General features: G+C 42.1%; 1 protein-coding gene across 1 annotated transcript in view; it reads right to left on the reverse strand.

Annotated features, from left to right (window-relative positions):
- Window positions 1-16967: 16967 nt before the first annotated feature.
- BUB1 (BUB1 mitotic checkpoint serine/threonine kinase) overlaps window positions 16968-19744 on the reverse strand; it is a 44262-nt gene continuing 41485 nt past the window's right edge. Inside the window, exon 25 of the mRNA XM_014542687.1 lies at window positions 16968-17951. Within this exon, the coding sequence (XP_014398173.1) occupies window positions 17756-17951 (196 nt within the window). The 3' untranslated portion in view covers window positions 16968-17755. The remainder of the gene's footprint in view (window positions 17952-19744) is intronic.

Raw genomic sequence — 19744 nt, forward strand, 5'->3', positions numbered from 1 at the left:
TTATAAAAATAATGTAAAATCACTGCAAAAAGTCAAACCAAACAAGAAGATATACAAACAGTTAATTTTCCCTATCCATTCTATAATCCCTCTCCTTCATACTCACCAATGTTCATAGTTTTTGTGTGTGGGTATTATTCCAGATTTTTACTTAAATATATATGTGTTGTTTTCGTACATGTGTGTGCATGTGTAGATTTATATATTTGTATAGCAGTTGTTCTTCTGTAAGTGAAAAATGGGACAGTATTTTACACATACTCGGTAACTTGCTTTTTCCACTTACTACTTTTTTTTACTTAATAACATATCATGGCTATCTCTCCAGTTCAACACACACACACACACACACACACACACACACACACATCTCTCTTTATTTTTAAGAGGTACATAATATTTCATAGCATAGATACCATAGTTCTTCAACTAATTTCCTATTGATGAATATGGAAGTGGTTTCCAGGGGTTTGCCATTGCAAATAACTGTACAATAAATTTCCTTATATAATTTGTACTTATTCACCAGATTCTCTCAAAACAATGCAAACAGTGGGGAAAGCGTGCGTATTTTTAAATAGATTCTACCAGACTTTTCTAGAGAGGGAACTGTCACCCCCTTCAGCAATGTGCGACCGAGTCCATCCTCCTCCATCTTAACTAAGAATGGATGTCGTAGTTTCTAACAATGTTTTCCAATCTCCGCTTCCTTGTGGATGAGGCTACAGGGAAGTCCTCCTCCTTCTGGAGTCCTGAGGCCTGAGAACGGAGAGCGGATCCCCTCCCTTCTGACGGGTTGCACAGTGACCTTGGCTAGAACACGTGGGGAGCAGGTGGTGGAGGGGAGTGGGTGGAGGGAGTAAATGGGGCTGAGGAAGTGAACATGGATGTAGAGGCTGTGTTAAGGACACTGCCTTTGAATGGCGGGGAGGATACACAACTAGCCGAAGGAGGTCTGGGTCAAGGGCGAGTTAGTGTATGCTGACCTACTTAAAGAAAATGCGTCTGAATGACCGAATACCTCCGTGTGTCTCTAAAAAGTGAGGGCAGTTCCTCACCTAACCACACACCACTGTCACACTCGCCAATTTTCAATGAATCCTTCCTGTCATCTAATAGTCCGTCCAAATAGATCCAGAGACATGGAAGCATGGAACAGACTGTGGAATGTCAGAGGGGGCGGAGTGTATGGGTGGGTGGGAAGGGATCAGCCAAAAACTTGTATTCATATATGCATAACCCATGGACACAGACAATAGGGTGGTGAAGGCCTGGGGTGGGGGATGGGAGCAGGCTAGAAGAGGTTAATGGGGCAGGATATAAGGGGTCAATGGGAGAAAAAGGGGACATATATAATACTTTCAACAATAAATATTTTTAAAATAATAGTCAGCCCACCTTTATATTTTGAGACCTTTGTCTTAATTGAGAGAGTAGGTTTTAAGGGGCCCCACCCACAGCAGGGAAAGCATTGGAAATTCAGGGGAGAGGGACTGACAATGGACAGATCAGCCTGGGGAGAAAGGAGGTGGTGCTTATCACACACAGAGGCAGGGGTTGAGCTGTGACACAGCAGGCAAATGCATGCTCTGAGGGGTGGTTGCAGGGGAGGAGAGATGGGAATACAGTGCTGATGTAGCTTCTCTGTGTTGGTCCTCACGTATAAAATAAAAAACCCTGTCTTTAAAGACCTTCTTGGTAAGTTGAATATGTTGCAGATCCCTGTTTCAGGTTTCTGGTCTTCTGCACCTCTCCAGGGAGAAATTTTGGGGCATTAATGGCATGGTTTTAAAATGAGTGAAGAAGTAGAACCTAAACTGAGAGAGGGGCAGGGTGCAGGGCATGTTATGAAACATCTGACCCCCTTGACCCTTGAAGGAATAGAATTCAAGTCTGCATTACTTTAGTAGTAGGTGCCTCACATAATATGGAAGTAAACAAAGTCCAAAAACAGCTGTGGAGTGGACTCAGAATCAAAGAGCTGAAAGGAATCTCAGAGATCATGAAATTCAAATCCTAGAAGTGTTTTGGGGTCCCAAGGTTATTGCTTGTCCCATGGCATTTTTAGGTTTCTTGCAGAATATTTTCTACGACTTTTAGTAGCTGCCATGGTGGACTTCTAAATCAATGCTGACAGCTCCCACCTCATGGTTTTGCACCGACGGTTCCCTCTGCCTGGAATGCTCTTCCCCCGGACTTATACCATCTTGATTAACTCTTCTTCAAATCTTTGCTCAAATCTCACTTTTCTGATGATGCCTGCTTTGAGTAAAACTGGGCTGGTTATCTGTTGCTGTGGGACATACCGCCACAGACACAGCGGGGCCAAACACCACCACTGTATGAGACCAATGGATGCTGTGGGTCAGGATTTGAACAGGGTGCACAGGAGATGGTGTGCCTTTGCTCTTCCATCTCTGCTGACATCTCAGGCTCAAATGGCCAGGGACTAGTACCATCTAAAACAGGGATGAGCTAACCACAGCCTGTGGGCCTAACACCTGTCTGTGCAAATAAGTGTGACTGAAACACAGCCACTCCTGCTCATAAAATCAATGGCTGCTTTTGTGCAATGACAGCAGAGCTGAGTAGTTGTAACAGAGCACCTATGCCCTGCAAAGCCACACAATCTGGCCCCTACAGACAAGGTTGGCCAGCCCCTGATCTAAAGGCTTTTCCCCCAGGTCACTAGCATTTCTGCTGGGAGGATGTGAAAAGGTAGGCAGCCGAGCAGAGCACCTATGTGAGGCTCCTCCACAGTGGCCTCGTGCACCTGGAAGTCTTGTGTGGCGGCACCCGGCACCATGAGCAAGCGTGCATCCTAGTGAGCAAGGTGGAAGCTGCATGGCCTTTCCTGACCGAGCCTCAGGCCACTTAGCTCCACTTCCCCCTCCCCTCATGGTGGAAGCAGTCACCAACCCACAAAATATGGGAAGAAAAATGTGAGCAAAAAACCCCCATCAGATCCCTTGCTATACAACTCTTCATGCTTGTAGGGCTTCTACTCCAAAACGCTGCATTTGTTGAGCTTCAGCAGGGCAACGCCCTCCTAGAGCCCATACTGGGCTGTCCCCCACATCTCGTCTCCAGGGTCTGTGTAGACTCTGTGTGAACTGTTCACTCTTAACATAAGGGACTGTCCAGGGCCGGAAGCAGTGGTTATCCAGGGGCTCAGGAAGACGATGTCCACGGATCCAAGTGCAGGAGGGCTTGTGCCCCAACTCCTGTGGCATTGTTTTCACAACCTATCATGTTGAACATACCAGTGACAAGATGGAAGACTTCCCACTGCAAATCCCATGAGCACATGTGAAATGTGAACAGACTGTCCTCAATGACCCCATTTTAAACCCATATCCTATCTCTCTCTGTCCTCTTACCACCCCACCCCTTTTGCCCTTTCAGCCTTATCCCCAACTGTGGCTTGTACTTCGCTGCCCGCGCCTACCTTCAGTCTACCATGTGGATCCCCACTTCAGAACCGGCCCTCAGAGTCCAAAATGGGGGCTCAGTTGGGATGTTTCTATTTTGCTGGTCATCTATGCATATTCCCAAAGCAGCCTCAACTATCACCTCGATCCCACAAACCTTCACATCATCCTACTCACAACATTACCTCCTCACCATTTGTCTCTCCACTTTACCTTTTGTTCAGAGCACGCAGCACATCCTGACTTCACGTTATGCATGTGCTAGCTGGTTTGACTCTCTCATGCAAATATGCCATCATGACCAGCTCTTTGGGTTGACCACTGAGTTTCTAGCACCTGGCCCATAAGAGGCGCTCAATACATACCTCATAAAGGAACCAGGGAATGAATTCCTCTTAACCCAATCTACAAACATGATGACATCCCAATCAAAATTCCAAGGGAACCTGAGCAAATGATTCAAAATTTATACATACTAACATTTAGAATATGTGTACTTTGTGAAACACATTTTTTGCAGCAAATTATTCAAAAATAATTGAATGAATATTCAGAGGTACCTATACAATGATCATTGCAGAACTATTCATAAAACAGAAAACAAAATAATACTAAGCCCATTAACTAGAGCCAAATTACATAATTTATGATGTAGCAGGAGAAAAGATACTAAAGGTGTTGTTTTTCAGAAATATTTTTAATATTAGAAGTAGAATACATTAGCAAACAGAAACAACATAAAATGATTACAAATATGAATAAGTGTATATTTACATATATGGCTAACATATCTGAAAGGATATATATAAAAATATGTATAATTGTCTCCAATTTAGTATGTGGATGATCACTTATTTTAAACCTTTCTCTTTTCTACCTATAACCATGAATTATTTTTATAATAAAAAATCTACTTTTATTTTGAAAAATAAAATCAAGTCCAATAGCTTTATTGTGAAGATGAAGAAACTGGTCTCAATATAGATTGTGTATATTTGAGTACTGAAGGTGGGATTAAAGAAGTGTGTACAGTATTATCTACCTGGAAAGACGAGCAGGTTTGCCTAAAAGTTGGCAGTTGTTTAAAAATTTTTCTGAACCAAACAGTACTTGTAAAAATAAATCCCATGCCTACAATCAAATTGTATTGTGGCAAGACACTCAATTTAGAAGCACTTGCACTCGACTAATTGTATCACAGAACATTAATGCAGCAAGATACAGGCAAACAAATATCTCGGATTTGTTCCCTCCTTCATCCTCACACACATTTTCTTGTTTCCACACTGGTCTGTTCTGCCTTGTTCGTTTCTCAGCATAGTCTTAGGACTCTCGATTGCCTTGTTCTCTGCTGACTATTTTATATTTATTTCTATTTCCACTCCATTCAACCTCTCTGCCCATTCTTTAAGCTTCTTGCTATTCCATTTTCTTTATGTTTTTTTTCTTGTCTTTAAAATTTCATTCTAACATAGTTAAAGAAAAAATCTATTTTAATGTCAGATAAAAAGTCTCAACTTCACAAATTATGTTTCAGTTCTTACAGTTTTCACTGTTTGTATTAAACATTTTACTCCATTCAAGTTTCTTTTACCTTATCTTTAAATTTCACATTTCCTTCTTTTAGTCTTCTCCCTTCCCTTTATCAACTTATTATGGAGTTTATCTCAGATGACTAATCTCTGGTCCAGTTCTATCATTTTTTAAAAAGTACAATTTCCATTTAATTTTTTCCAGGGAATGTTGCTTCAGTCCTTAAAAGCTTAGCTCCTTACATGGGCTTTGATGGGGGTCATGGGGCAGCCCCGCAGGTCTGACTTGGGTGGAGGTTCAATCCTTCCGGAAGTAGTGAGAATGGATCCTGACTCCTTGCTGTGTGGCAAGGACATCCAAGACCCTTGCTTCAGAAATGTCCCTAAAGGCTGTGGCCTCTACTGCTTCCAATGATGAACTTCTTAAAGGCCTTGTCCTTGGGCACAGCTAGTGCAGTGAATAGGCTGCACATGGCTGTGGCCTTTTTTGGCACAACTGTTATTCCCTCTTTTCTTGGTCGTCTTGGGAGAGAGGGTCCGAGAAAGCCGGTCCTATCATTATCATCTTCCTAGTTTCTATCATTCCAACAAGCATTGGAGGTGTCCCTCCTCATCCCGTGGAAATGTACACATAGCCAGGAAAATGTATGGTATTTGCTGTGCCACTCTTAAGAATATTTTGTATTGTCTTCAATAAATTTTTACCTAAAACCTAAGAGTTTCCATGAAGAGAGATTTTGTATCTAAACACGTTTTCCATGAGGACAAAGTCCATGAAAATGAGATCATGTTAAGAATCATTTCCACTTCTGCTGTCAGTCATTCAGTGACTTCCTTTTGTCTCAGAATAAAGGTCTGAGTGTTCCACTGGCCAACTAGGACCCGGGCTCCAGCTGGCAGGACCGGATGTAACTGCAGGACAGAGGGGCACCTGTGAGCTCCCAGGAGCCACACCTCAGGTGTCCCTCCCAGTGTCAGCAGCCCCAGGAGTTGCTACCCAGCAAGGTCTGGGGAGGACCAGGGAGCCATGGACACAGGTTCTCTGGATTGACCTGCAGAAAGAGTCCACACCTGCCCTTGCCCAGCTCCTGCCCTGCCTCACCTCTCCTCGCTGAGTTGCTCCAGGGCCCAGAACCAGGCCCCGAATTGCTCCTCAGGCTCTATTTGATATTTGTGGGCAGCCTCTGCAGCAGCACTATCTCCTCCATTGCTTTCTCCTCCTGGGGCCAGAGGGAAGGAGAGGATGCAGACACGGCCCAAGTGGGGGTGAGGAATGGGACAGGGGCCCGTTCCTGGGTCTTTTCACACAGGGTCACGCTCCTTCCCCTTAATTCCATACAGGCCCTTCCTGTGCTCAGAGCCCTTCCTCCAGGGTTATGTGAGATTATATTGGCTAGAAAGAGGGGGATTGAATTATCCTGGAGAAGTGTCGAGGTGCTAGATTTCAGTAATATTTGAGAAAGAGAATAAAGGATATACAAGGAAGAGGCACAACCAAAGAAATATTTGGCTCAGCAGTGAAAAATATTTGTACATTCATAAAAATGTATCTGATTCAATAAAAACTATGATACATGTTGAGGGAACAGAGGGAGGGAAATGAGGCCACAGTGGAGTGAGAAAGCTAAGCTTTTATCTGCTAGAACAGGAAGTCAATAGATAGTGCTAAAAATTAAGTTAGCTATTATACTTTTGTTAAAAATAAATTTAAAAAATTAAGGGAATAAAACATTAAGGTCAATCTTTATATCACAACAATGTTATTGAAATTTAACCTAAATGTTGAAAACTTTTTTAAAAAGGTCATTACTAAGCCAAAGACATTCCTGAATATAAATATTTGAACATTAGAAAAACAGAAGAGGTTTAGAAAATCAACAAAAAGAGGTCCATGCTATCGATATTGGGTCCATTATATATTTTAGGAATCATGGCAGACAACGTTTAAATCAAACCAGTAATTTTTTAACTTTTAAACTTTTTACATACATGAATTACATCATTGTTCTTTAGCTTCTCTTGATCTAAGAATAGAAAAAATTAACTGATCAATTCTGATACAAATGCTATAGGAAAATAAAAGTTGCTGGTTACCTGACAGGTTGATTACTAACATACAAAATGAGAAAATTTTATTCCATTTTTATAATATCCAACAAAATTTATAGTTTAAGTTACCTGGAAAGATGATGCCCATAAAGTAAAATCTAAACATTTAGTGTTACTTTTTCACCAAACAGATATTCTCTATTAGGTACAAATGAACGAATATCCATGTACAGAGGAAAACGACAAAGCACATTAGACCAGGCAAGGAACTTACCTAATAGAAAAGCTTACCTCCTGCATATCAGAACCTCTCGTTTCTAATCTTACATTCATTCCCACTTCACTTGAAACACCAGATCTAACAGCTGACAGCTCTCAGAACCAGCTTCTGGCCAGGCATCAATCCCTAGATGCACCCGCATCCCTGGCCACATCCTTAACCACTGATTGATAATCAACTAAAATATCTTACTAAAAAAAGGGGGGGGGAGGGGTTCTACTCGATTTCAAAGTAAGCTATTTAAATTTGAATTTAAACAGAGTGTGCTAACCGAATTGGACATACCTACAGCACACAAATCAATTTTGCTCCTACAAAGGCCAGGAGAAGAAGAAAAGCTCCAAACAGGGTCTTGGGTGTACTTTGTTCCCACCTTCCTTCCATAATGTGGGCCGCACATCATGGGCACACATTCCTTGTGACTGAAGAGAGGGGGGCATGGGATAGCTCTTCCTTTACTGTCCCAACCGTCTCCCTACAGGCAAGCCACCCACGGCCCTGGAAGAAGCTAGGACATACAGCAATAGAACCTTAAATGAACAGCTCGAGACAGGCAAAATGCACACTCCATGAGAACACAGCTCAGAAACCCCCATTGCTTATTGTGCTGTATCACTTCAAATACAATGGAACCTTCACATGTACTTCTGCTCTCCCAGTCAACTGAAAAACTTGTCATGTGTGGGCCTTTTTAAGCAAATCAACTCAATTTAACATAGCAGTCAGGAAAAGAAGCCGGCAAGCAGGAGTGCGAAATCCTACAGTTCAGATTCTTCTCCTAAAACCAAAGGACACAGGAGATGATGCTAGTTTCACATGCTGAGGCTCACCTCCGGGACACCCATCGGGCTCTGTTTGCCCCGAGGTGCTCTGAGGGCACAGCCTTACATCTGGATGAGAACGATTTGAACAGCTTAAGTCTGTATGTGAGGTGGGATCATTTGGTTGAGCACTATGTAAAATGGGCCCCAGATCAGAAATTCAATCCTTATACATAAACAACTGATTTTTAAAAATTTGTGCAAATGAAAAGCTGTGACCTCAATCCAATCATTTATCTTTAAAATGTATGCTCTTTGGAGCAAGGGGACAGGACATAGTTGTTAGGAAAAACAGACCACATCAAAATCATGTTGCCAATTGACCATGATGATAAAGAGGTGGCAAAATGTATAAACAGACAGTCTGCTGTTCTCCTCTACTTGTTCCCCTCTTTCACTTATCAGGAATAAACACAGTCGCCTTCCTTTCTGCTGATATTATTAGCACATTCCAGGCACAATCTCAACAAGCAAGTTATGCTGCGGCCAGTTACTGTCAGATACCAGCTAATATATCAAACATGCCAAAAGCAAATGAGCTGGTTTTGGCAAATGTTCTTGAGACAGTTAGACTAATTCTAACTATATTCAACACATGAATTTATTTAGTTAGCTGTGGTTTACTTGGGGACTATTCAACATGGCAGATTTAAAAAGTTAGTATAAGAGCTCAATGTTCTAATCTATAGAACACTTTCATGACAGTGATTCTTAATTCTTTCAAAAAATGGTTTTTAACTCTTGCCCTTGTATTTACAAAGCTAACATCTCACTTCTTCCTCCCATGCCACATGATTTATTTGGGGCTTCAATTAGAATATTTTATGTAGTTGATCATAGGGCTGCTTTATAAGAAATTTTGCTGTACCTGTGTAGAGGTTGGTCTGTCTGCAGTCCACCTTACACCAAGGTGGGATAATCTTCTGTTTAGGCAGAAATGCAAAATAGGTACTTATTTTCATGAAACAAAGTATGCCACCATATGGGGTAATAAAGTTGTCATTTATAAAAAGAACCCTATAATACTCGCCAATAATGTCCATCTAAAACCACTGAACCAATCTTATAAGAAAGTGGAGCAAGATCCTGATAGAGTATTGGTTAAGACACTATTTTCCAAACCATGCAAAAATGGTTCTAATTTTTAAGAGGGAATTGGGTAGTCAAATCTAAATATACCTACTCTCTGGTTCTTAGAGAATCAAAATGCTCACTGATGTGTTAAAAGCTAATCAATCAAGTAATGAATAATGTCTAACAGCATTCACAAATTTATATACTTAAGATTCTTTATTTTTTCCTCCAAGTATATAGTTATATTCATGCACAAACCTAATTTGGGACTTCCTCGTTTCACAGGAATCTGAACCAGTCATTTTAAATAGTATTGCCAGCACTAGAAATGTATACAGCTAAACCAGCTGCTGCTTTGTTCTTTAAGGAAATTCCTTCACTGAATTTCAAGTTCATTAAACTGCTTTTGAACAAATTATTCTAGTCAACATTTTTATGTAAGAGTCACATAAAATTATTGTAAAGGTCCCCCCCACATACACACACACACACGTTTGAAAAATGAGACAATGTTAGCTCTTTGAAAAATAAATTAATTCAGTTGTGCACAAAGTGACAGGCAGAGCCTTTCACAACTTCCTCTAACTTCAGGCTAATGAAAGGATTTGAATTAAGCAGGAGTTTGATTTTGTGATAAAATCAGAGACCTTGCATATGCCTACAGATAGCTGAATATCCTCTGGGAGGACTTGATGATCAGTGTTTTACATAGTCTAGAGTAAACTTATTCATTCATTCATCCAATTCATTCAGCACCCATTCAATCCATAAGCCTTTACCACATTCCCTTCAGTTTTTTTGGTGCTGGGGGCGTTGCTTTGTTGAAAATTTTAACAAGGTGACTCTTCCAATGATTTTATTTCTAGTGGAAGGGTCAACAGACAGTGCTGCTCATCAAACCTCAAACACATGGCCCAGGGGGGCTCTTGATCTTCTGCTGCTGTAGCTACATTCCAGACAGAAAAACAGAAGAAGAAAAGGGAGATTTTTCAGAAGATCAGCATAGCACAGTGCTTTCATATGACTGGCTTAAAGCTTCGTGACATGGCCACACCTCGCTGCAAGAGAGGCTCAGAAACGTAATTATATAGCTGAGTAACCGATGCAGAAGGAGAACTGGCTATTGGAAGGTAACTAGCACTCTGCCACAATCTGTAAGGAAAGATTAGGGAAGTTTTAACTTCAAGAATTCATCATGATAAAATTTCATAGCCCTTTGCAAGCATATATGAAAAGCTTATAAAAGCAGGTCTGTAATAATAATTTCTTAGGCTAATAGGACAGACAAAGTGGAGATAGGCTTAACTTATAGAATGAAACTAGGTTTGATGCAAGAAATTTTATGGCACTCACCTGAAATGGATTACATATTATATGTGTGTTGTGACTGACTAATTGGGTTTCATCTTGAGTATTATAACTAGTGGTTCTTAAAGAACAGGATTTTGTGTGTATTATGTACATTTTTCTAGGAAGTGTTTATTATTATCATAGACTCAAAGACATATGTGAAGGAAAAGGCTAAGAATTACTATACCTGATTTGATGTGGAACAACTCTCATTTCCAACTTCAGAGAATTATAATCCAGAGTTTTCAGTAAGTGGTGCTGGTGCTGACACTCACATTAGTAAACTGTCCAGTGCCCCTTCCGCCTGTCTCTTCCCACGCCTTCTGAACTCTCCTCCCACTTTCTCTCTTCTCGCAGCATGTCAGTTTCTTTCTTCCAAGTGAGTCAATGCAGTTGAGAATGTTAATTTATTTGATATGATGCTCTGAAAAAACATGAGGGTGTTCGTTTGTCATTCCATCAGGGGCAGTTAATGCTCTTTGAACAGATCAGATCTGGGCCCAAATGTCCACTCTGATTGCAGTCCCAAACCGTGGGACATGTCATGAGACAAGTTATAAGAAGGGCCATTGGTGTTGAGACTGGGAGTTCCTTTTTGCCTTCTTGGGCCCTTCACTCTTTGCTGCTGTTTACTGGTGTATTTGCTTACAGTTCCGTTGGTCTAGACCAGGTGTGGGCAAACTTTTTGACTCGAGGGCCACAATGGGTTCTTAAACTGGACCGGAGGGCCAGAACAAAAGCATGGATGGAGTGTTTGTGTGAACTAATATAAATTCAAAGTAAACATCATTACATAAAAGGGTACGGTCTTTTTTTTTTTTTAGTTTTATTCATTTCAAATGGGCCGGATCCGGCCCGCGGGCTGTAGTTTGCCCACGGCTGGTCTAGATGCTATAAGAAATCTAACATCTTTCTCAGCCATGACCAGTACTTCCTCAATCACCTTCACATGGAAGTGGAAGAGCCTTTCTCCACTAGAAGGGCCCTGCTCAGACTCTTGGTTTTCTAAAGCAGATGCCAGCTCCACTCTCCACTCCAAAGACTATGACAGCCAACTGATCAGGATTACAGACTATGTGCTGTGCACTTTAATGGTATCATAAAGAGCAATCCTCTGTACTTGCTCAGGACATCAACTCCCTGTAGCAGGCCTAAGCTGGAAGGTCAGCGTGGCCATGAACACCAGGCCATAGGGACCCGAGTGCCATGTGGGCTGGGTCCAATCCTAACCTCACAGACAGGAAAACTATAACCCGAAGAGCGAATTATCTGAGCGAGCAGTGCAGAGCAGGGCCTGATTCCTGCTCACTCTAATGTGTGAACTGCCAAGACAATGAAAACCCCATGCCCACAGCCGGGACGTCTGCAAGGTAAATTTCAATGAACCTAGGAGATGAACCATCCTTTCCTGAGGGCCCATTTGGGGCTGCAGCAGTGTGCCTGGTAAGATTAATTAGTCACGGCTTTTGGTGTCTTGGTGACATGGAGACAGAATTTAGCAAGAGCTCCGAGGGTGCAGTGCACAGGGTTGTTCAGCATTGAAGAGAAAGACTCAGTGCTCACCAGGCCAGAAGGAATCATGGAAGGAATCTCTCTGCAGAGATGGAGCTAAGGCCAGGATAGGACAGAGTGCGCCTTCTGAACAAAGGTGTGACTCCAACACGTGGGTAGCTCTGCGCAGTCAAGAGGTGTCTTGGCATCACATTTCCCAAGACAAGAGCTGATGGAGGACCAAACTGGAGAACACAGCACCCAGCACAGGACAGAGTCAGAATGTGCATGCTGACCACCCGCGGAGAATGCTTGCCTCCTTCCCACCTGCTTGGAAGGAGCACAGCAAGGCAGGGCTGTGGCTTTCAGCTCTTAAGAGAGGGAAGCAACGCCTCCAGGCGAGTCCCACCCACATGCCATCCCTGAACTGCTGGGCAGGAGCTGCAACCACCACCTGGGCTCCTCCTCCTCCCAGGGCCTGAGACAGGCCTCTAGACCAGGCAGGATGGGCTTGTTCCCCTGGCCAATGTCTGGTTTAGGCAGGGCACGTGGTTGTGACAGGAGACAGAGGGACTTCCAGGAAAGGCTTTCTTTACAAACTGGGGGAGATGCAGGGAAGAAATCTGCTTTCTCTTTGCTGATGTGGGATTGTGGCTGTGATGGCTGCAACCAACGCAGCCTCTTGCTGTCTGGGAAGAAGTGCTCCAGGGTGCATGACTGATGGAGGGTTTTGACAGTGGCCTTCTGGACACCAGCCTCCTTTTTACACAGTGCACACAGGGATCAGGTGCCACATTGGTGAGGGAATTGGAGGTCATTTTAAATTTTTTGGTTTTTTTCAAACAAGCCTCTATTTGTAGGAAGAACAGAACTCAAAGGGCTTTTCCCCTTCACTGCACTAAAACCTAAGCTCTTTGTGGAGAAAAATGTGTCCTACACCTTGAATGTGGCTTGACCTTGGCTCCAACCTCATTCCATGAATGCAGATGGGAATTTTGTGACCAAAATGGATTAGAATATAACAAAATATTTCTGTCACACCAAGTAGACTTTAGTGATCTGTTGGAGAGACAGATCTAATTACAGCTGAATCTTTGGGGGAAAAAATAGTTGTTTTATGAATAATGAAAGCTGATAAAACTGGGAGCACCACAAAATTAAATTGTGTCTTTCATGTTTGAGTCAAAATCACTAGCTAGCCTTGGAGAAAGTAATTTAATTATGAAGTACAGACTGCTTTTTTGTATCTCAGTCTCTCTCCTCTGTACCTCTTGTCTGCACAAGGATCCTATCAGGTGACCCAACCCTCATTCACAATCCAGTTTTGGAGACCATGTATTCCAGCTGCTCTACCCATGCATGCATATATGCATCTATCCCTCCCTCCATCACATGCATGCATGCATCTATCATCATCCCTCCTTCCCTACCTCTTTCCCTCCCTTCCTCCCTCTACCCACCCACCCACTCATCCATTCACTGGCATTATCAGCCACTTGCTACACACTGCACTATGAGGGATGTTGTCCTCACTTAACATCCACTGTTAAACGGTTCTACTTTACAAACGTGGACACTGAGGCAGGTGAAGAAGCTTGCCCAAAGACACTGTGAGTTGCAGAAATGGGACTTGATTCTGAAGCTTGGATGCTGCTTCAACCGCCAGAAGACTAGCAGCCTCAGTGTCTCCCTCAGGTCTCAGGTTCTTGGTACTCCCTTCACCTTAGCCACAGGCCCACACCTGTGTCAGCAAAACCCGAAAATTCAAATTAAAGGCAACAACTGTACAGTACAGACCTATAGCTGGGTAACAACTTACAAAAAAGCAGAGGCTGTATCTGTGTTCAAAGCTCAGCTGTGGGTTCCCCTTCACACAGCCCTTAGACATGGCAGCCATTCAACCCTGGTGCTCACAATGTGTGCCCCACACCACCTTTCCAGGCTTAGCAGCTACTCCCTCTGAAATATACTTAGTTTTTAAAATGCTACACCTGTGTAGTTGGATTCAGTGAAGAGAAACATGAAGAATGTCCTATTTTTCTGTCAGATTTTCCCCGAGATTTTTTCATTTTTTACATCCAAAGCAGACAGTCATTGTAGCTAGCCTTGTACTACTCTGGAACAAAAAATTCCTCTGCTACTCAGCCACGGAGGTTAGGGAGCCGGTGTTTGGGATTAAGGAGGTTCTTCCAAGCGTTTCTTAGCATCACCACACCCTGTGATAAGTCTGGGAAAAGACAAGGTGTCTTCTACTCAATGTACCACTGGATGCCCTAGCCAGAGCAATTAGGCAGGAAATAAAAGGTATGCAAATCAGAAAGAAAGAAGTAAAACTGTCTGTTTGCAGATGTGTCTTTATATGCAGAGAACCTTAAGACTCCACTACAAAACTGTTAGAACTATTAAACAAATTCAGTAAAGTTAGAAAATTAAAAATAAACATAGAAAAATTAGTTGCCTTTCTATACACTAACAATGCACTGTCTGGAAAAGAAATAAAGAAAAAAATCCCACTAACAATACCTTCAAAAACAATTTTTGGGAATATATTTAACCAAGGGATTAAAAACTCTGTACATGAATACTAAGACACTGATAGTAGAAACCGAAGACACAAATAAATGGAATGACATCCTGTGTTCACGGCTCAGAAATATTAATATTGTTAAAATGTCCAGCCCTGGCCAGTGGTGCTAAGTGGTTAGAGCATCGGCCCACACACCAAATGGTCTCAGGTTTGATTCCCAGTCAAGGGGACATACCTGGGTTGCAGGTTTGATCCTCATTCAGGAGGCAACCAGTCGACGTTTCTCTCTCTATCTGCCTCTTCCTTCTTCCCTCTCTTCCACTCTCTCTAAAAATCAATGGAAGCTCTGGCAGGCGTGGCTCAATGGTTACAGCATCTCCCTCCAATCAAACTGAAGGGTCTCGAGTTTGATTCCTGGTCAAGGGCACTACCTGGTTGCAGGCTCCTGGGCCCCCATCCAGGTGCATGTGGGAAGCAAACAATTCATGCGTCTCTCTCACATTGAAGTTTCTCTCTTTCATTGATGCTTCTCTCTCCTCCTTTCCTACCTCCCTTCCACTCTCTCTAAAATCACTAGAGAAAATATCCTTGGGTGAGGATTAACAACAACAAATGTTCATACTAATCTAAGCAATCTTTAGTTCAATGCAACCACTATAAAAATGCCAATGGCATTTTTCATATAAATAAAGTCCCAGCCCAGCCCACATGGCTCAGTGGTTGAGCATCAACCTATGAACCTGGGGGTCATGGTTAGATTCCTGGTCAGGGCACATGCCTGGGTTGTGGGCTCAATCCCATGTGGGGCCTGCAGGAGGCAGCTGATTGATGACTCTCTCTCATCATTGATGTTTCTATCTCCCTCTTCCTCTCTGAAATCAATAAAATATATTTAAAAAAATAAGAAAAGCCATACAATTTTTAGGAACCACATAACATCCTGAATAGTCGAAGCAATCCTGAGGGAGAACAAAGCTGCATCACACTTCCTGACTTTAAGCTACATTACAAAGTTGTACTGAAAACAGTGTGACATAAAACCAGACACCTAGACCAACTAAACAAAATCAAGTGCCCAGAAATAACCCCTGCATAAAAGTTCAACTATTATTTGACAAGGAAGCCAAGAATACTCAATAGAAGAAAAACCTCTTCAATAACAGTGTTAGGGAAAGTGCATATTCACTTGAAATAGAATGAAATTTGGACCTCTTTCTTGTAACATTTACAAAAGTAAACATGAGGTTTAAATATGACCTGAAACTGTGACACTCCTAGAACAGGGAGAAGCTCCTTGACATGGGTTTGTTAATAAATTTTTGGATGACACCGAAACCACAAGCGACAAAAGCAAACATCAACCAGACAAATCTTCTGCAGAGCAAAAGAAACAATCTATAATATGAAAGGGAACCTACACACACACACACACACACACACACCACAAAAGATTCTGCTAATAGGAAAGACATGAAATAAGCATTTCCATAGTGATGGTTACTTGAAACTTTAAAATTTAGGAGACTTTCTTTTCTTATTTCTCAATTGAGGATGGCATTTTATGACACAAAATTCAAAAAAAGTTAATTTAAAACTTTATGAATCAGAGTATAACACAAAATTTTTAAAAATTTCATGGCAACAGACATTTAAAATAAAAAACAGACAATAAACTGGAACAAATATTTGCATCTCATACATCAAGGGCTCTGACAAATTAACCTGAAAAAGAACAATCCAAATAAAATGTGCACAAAAGATCCGAGTTCACAGAAATACACAGCTCTTTAATATATGGATATATTTGGTGTAATTCCTGAGAATGCAAATGAAGACCACAGGAAATCCCATGTTTCACCTGTCACAGCAGTAAAGGTCACAGAGCTGTGATGCTAGTGGAGGTGTCGAGAACAAAACCTTCCATGAGGGCTGGCACAGACCCCATGGGGGTAGTTTGCAAATATCGACACAAAATGTTAAATGCACTCACCTTTAACCCAGCAATTTCACTTCTAGGAATTTACAGATGTTATCAGATAACTGAATATTACACTGCCATTAAGATTCAATGTGACTATGCCATATGTAGTTACTCTCTACTATACATTAAGTGAAAAAAAAATTCTGCTAATTGTGTCAGAAATACACAGAAATATGCATGAAATCATTTTTGGAAAGATTCACAAAAAGTGGGTTGTGCCCTGAGCAGCAATCTCAGTGGTTAGCGTCAGCCTGCACACAGAAGGGTCTCAGGTTAGATTCCTGGTCCAGGGCATGTACCTGTACCTGTACCTGAGTTTCAGTTTAGCTCACTGCCTCCAGTTAGGGTGAGGGAGCTAACCCTCACCGATGTTTCTCTCTTCCTGTCCCTCCCTTCCACTCTCTCTGAAAAATCAATGAAAAAAATATCCTCAGTTGAGGATTAACAAAAAAAACAAAACAACAACAAAAAGCGGGTGGTAGTGGCCTTTGGAACAGGGAAAAGGAGAGGGAGTCAGTGTAGGAGGAAGCAGTTGTCTGGATTCTGAATTGGTGCTGCCTCAGGTTGGCTTTCCTTCATTATGCTAATGAAGGAGGAAGTTCAGTTCTGGTTGTAGGACCCTTCCAGCTTTAAAATTAATAAATGATAAGTTGGCTACTATTTTAGGGTGACCTTAAGGTTTTATACAGCTTACAAGGCTATTTTTAAGATGTGAGATTTTCCTTTGAATGGTATTTTTAAATAATGAAGAGGCCTAAGATTTATCACTTTAGTATTTCCCATAGATGGCAATGAAGAACAGGCAATAAGACAGGGTAACTATTCATAACAACTTGAGTCCCTGGGCTATGTTTAGAGAATTTTTGCTTATTTTACATAAACACAAACCCTCAAATTTGGAAAAAGGTTCTTTTGGCCCTTTTTTGGCTTAGATTGAACAGGTAAGTATTTAAAAACTGATTTTAGAGACTGTCCACACACCAATTCTTCTCATGAATGTTTATGTCCAAAGAGCAGCCATACTACACAGGGATCTTAGTAAGCTGTGTATTTTGTTAAATTATTGACAATAACCAAGCGCTCACATGAATATATTTTATAGACTTTTAAAAAAGAAACATTTACAAAAAGAAAGAAACATTTACACAAACAATAAACATGAAGGCTCAAAGTGAGCAGGCCAGCATTTACAACGTGATTTTTCAGGAGTGCTTGTGTCTTATTTTCGAGAACGTTTATGTTCTAAGAGCAGTACAATTAGCCTGTTACGGAGGGTCTTAATCTTGTTTGTATAGTGTTGTTGAAATATCTTCTTTAGCTTCTGCCTTAACAAATCCAAAGACGGAAGATGATGACAATCTGGTATATTCAACATGATGTGGAAAAATTCATTCCACATATCCAAATGCGGAAGCCTGGGAAAACAAAGCACAAATAAAGGATAAAATGTAGCATTCCATATGCAGGGCCCACTCTTGCCTTTGACTCCCAGTCATGGAGAACTGAACATTAACAACATTCACCTACATGAAACTCAATGCATCAAGAAAAGGAATGTTCAATCTATCCTATATAATAAAGAGGTGATATGCAAATGAACCATCACACCATCACACCATCACAAGATGGCTGCGCCCACAGCAGAGGCAGGGTTCCCGTAACACAAGATGGCTGTGCCCACAGCAGAGGCAGGGTTCCCATAACGAGCCATAATGAGCGATAAGAAGGGACCTGAGGCTGTGTGGTGCCGGGCTGGGGCACCTGAGGCTGCACCCCCCGCCTGGCGGGGCTTGACAAGGGACCTGAGGTCATGCCCCCTACCCTGGCACTGGGCCGGGGGACCTCAAGCTGGGTCGGGGGACCTGAGGGTACGCTGGGGGATCTGAGGCGGTGCTCCCGCCCGGCAGGGCTTGATGGGGCCCCTGAGGCTGAGCTCCACCACCCAGCGGGGCTTGACGGGGGACCTGAGGCTGCGCCCCTCTCCTGGAGGGACTTGACAGGGGACCTCAGGCCACGCCCCCCAGGGCCAGGGGACCTGAGGATGCGCCCCCCGCCCGGTGGGGCTTGATGGGGGTGGGGCTGGCCGGGTCTGGGTCTCGCACGATTTCAAGGCGCACGTGGGTGGGTGGGGACTTGACTCTGGGTTCCGCGGCATGCCCCAGACTCTGACAGGAGGAAGATTTTCATATACATTTTACTAATTTTCTTTCATCTCTGACACTTCTATTATAAAGAGCAAATAGCAATATTAAAATATTTCCTCTAATTAATTCCCTTTTAATGTGCACAAATTTCGTGCACCAGGCCACTAGTTTATAAATAAGAGATATAATTAAACATCTATAAATATCTTATTTCCAAAATGTGATTCAAGAAAAGTAGTCTTAGTAATAATAGCTCTTCAGTGGAAAACCTTTCTCTTTTATTTTACTTTTTTTTAAGAATATTGATCTGTTTATTGCTACCGGTATTCCAATATTGTCAGATCTGATAATCTGGTCAATGGCTCCAACAAGCCTCATTGCATCCATGCCAGGAACAGGCAGAAAGGCTGGGCTGCCCAGAACAGAGCACAGATTTAAAGTTCTAACCACTGTAATGGCTAAAGCTATCTGCAAAAATTCCAGAACATGGAGATAATGCACTGGGGGAAATTTGTGTTCCAGGCAGGAAATCCAGCCCATTATTACCAGGCCTGCTTAGAGTTAATTTATGGCTACTCTGTTCAGAGACTGAAGCCTCTGAATAATGTTCTGGTCCTTCCATGATGAGCCAGGAAAAGCATAAAGTAGTTACTAAATTTGATGATTCATGCAGAATAAAGCATACTGTAAGTTTTCCTCTGGAGCCTCTTTTTATGTACAGAACCTGCATTTTATAAAATTACTATTGACAGGTCTTTTTCTTGTAAAGTCTGTAAAAATCCATTCGGGCTGTACACTTAAGGTGAATGTCTTTTTCAACGTATGTTTTCATATTTCAAAAACATTTAAGAAAAAGTATCTACACTAATAAAAGAGAAACATGGTAATTAGCGTACGACCGCTACCCTTTTCATTGGCTAATCAATGAGTATATGCAAATTAACTGTCAGCCAAGATGGCGGCCGGCAGCCAGGCACTGAAGCCAGCACGAGGCTTGCTTGCTGCAGACTCCAACGTTCCCCGCCTCACTTGCCGGCCTCTCAGCTGCAACTCTAAGCAACTAT

Source organism: Myotis brandtii, unplaced genomic scaffold (assembly GCF_000412655.1).
Source record: "Myotis brandtii unplaced genomic scaffold, ASM41265v1 scaffold1085, whole genome shotgun sequence".
Taxonomy (NCBI): Eukaryota; Metazoa; Chordata; class Mammalia; order Chiroptera; family Vespertilionidae; genus Myotis; species Myotis brandtii.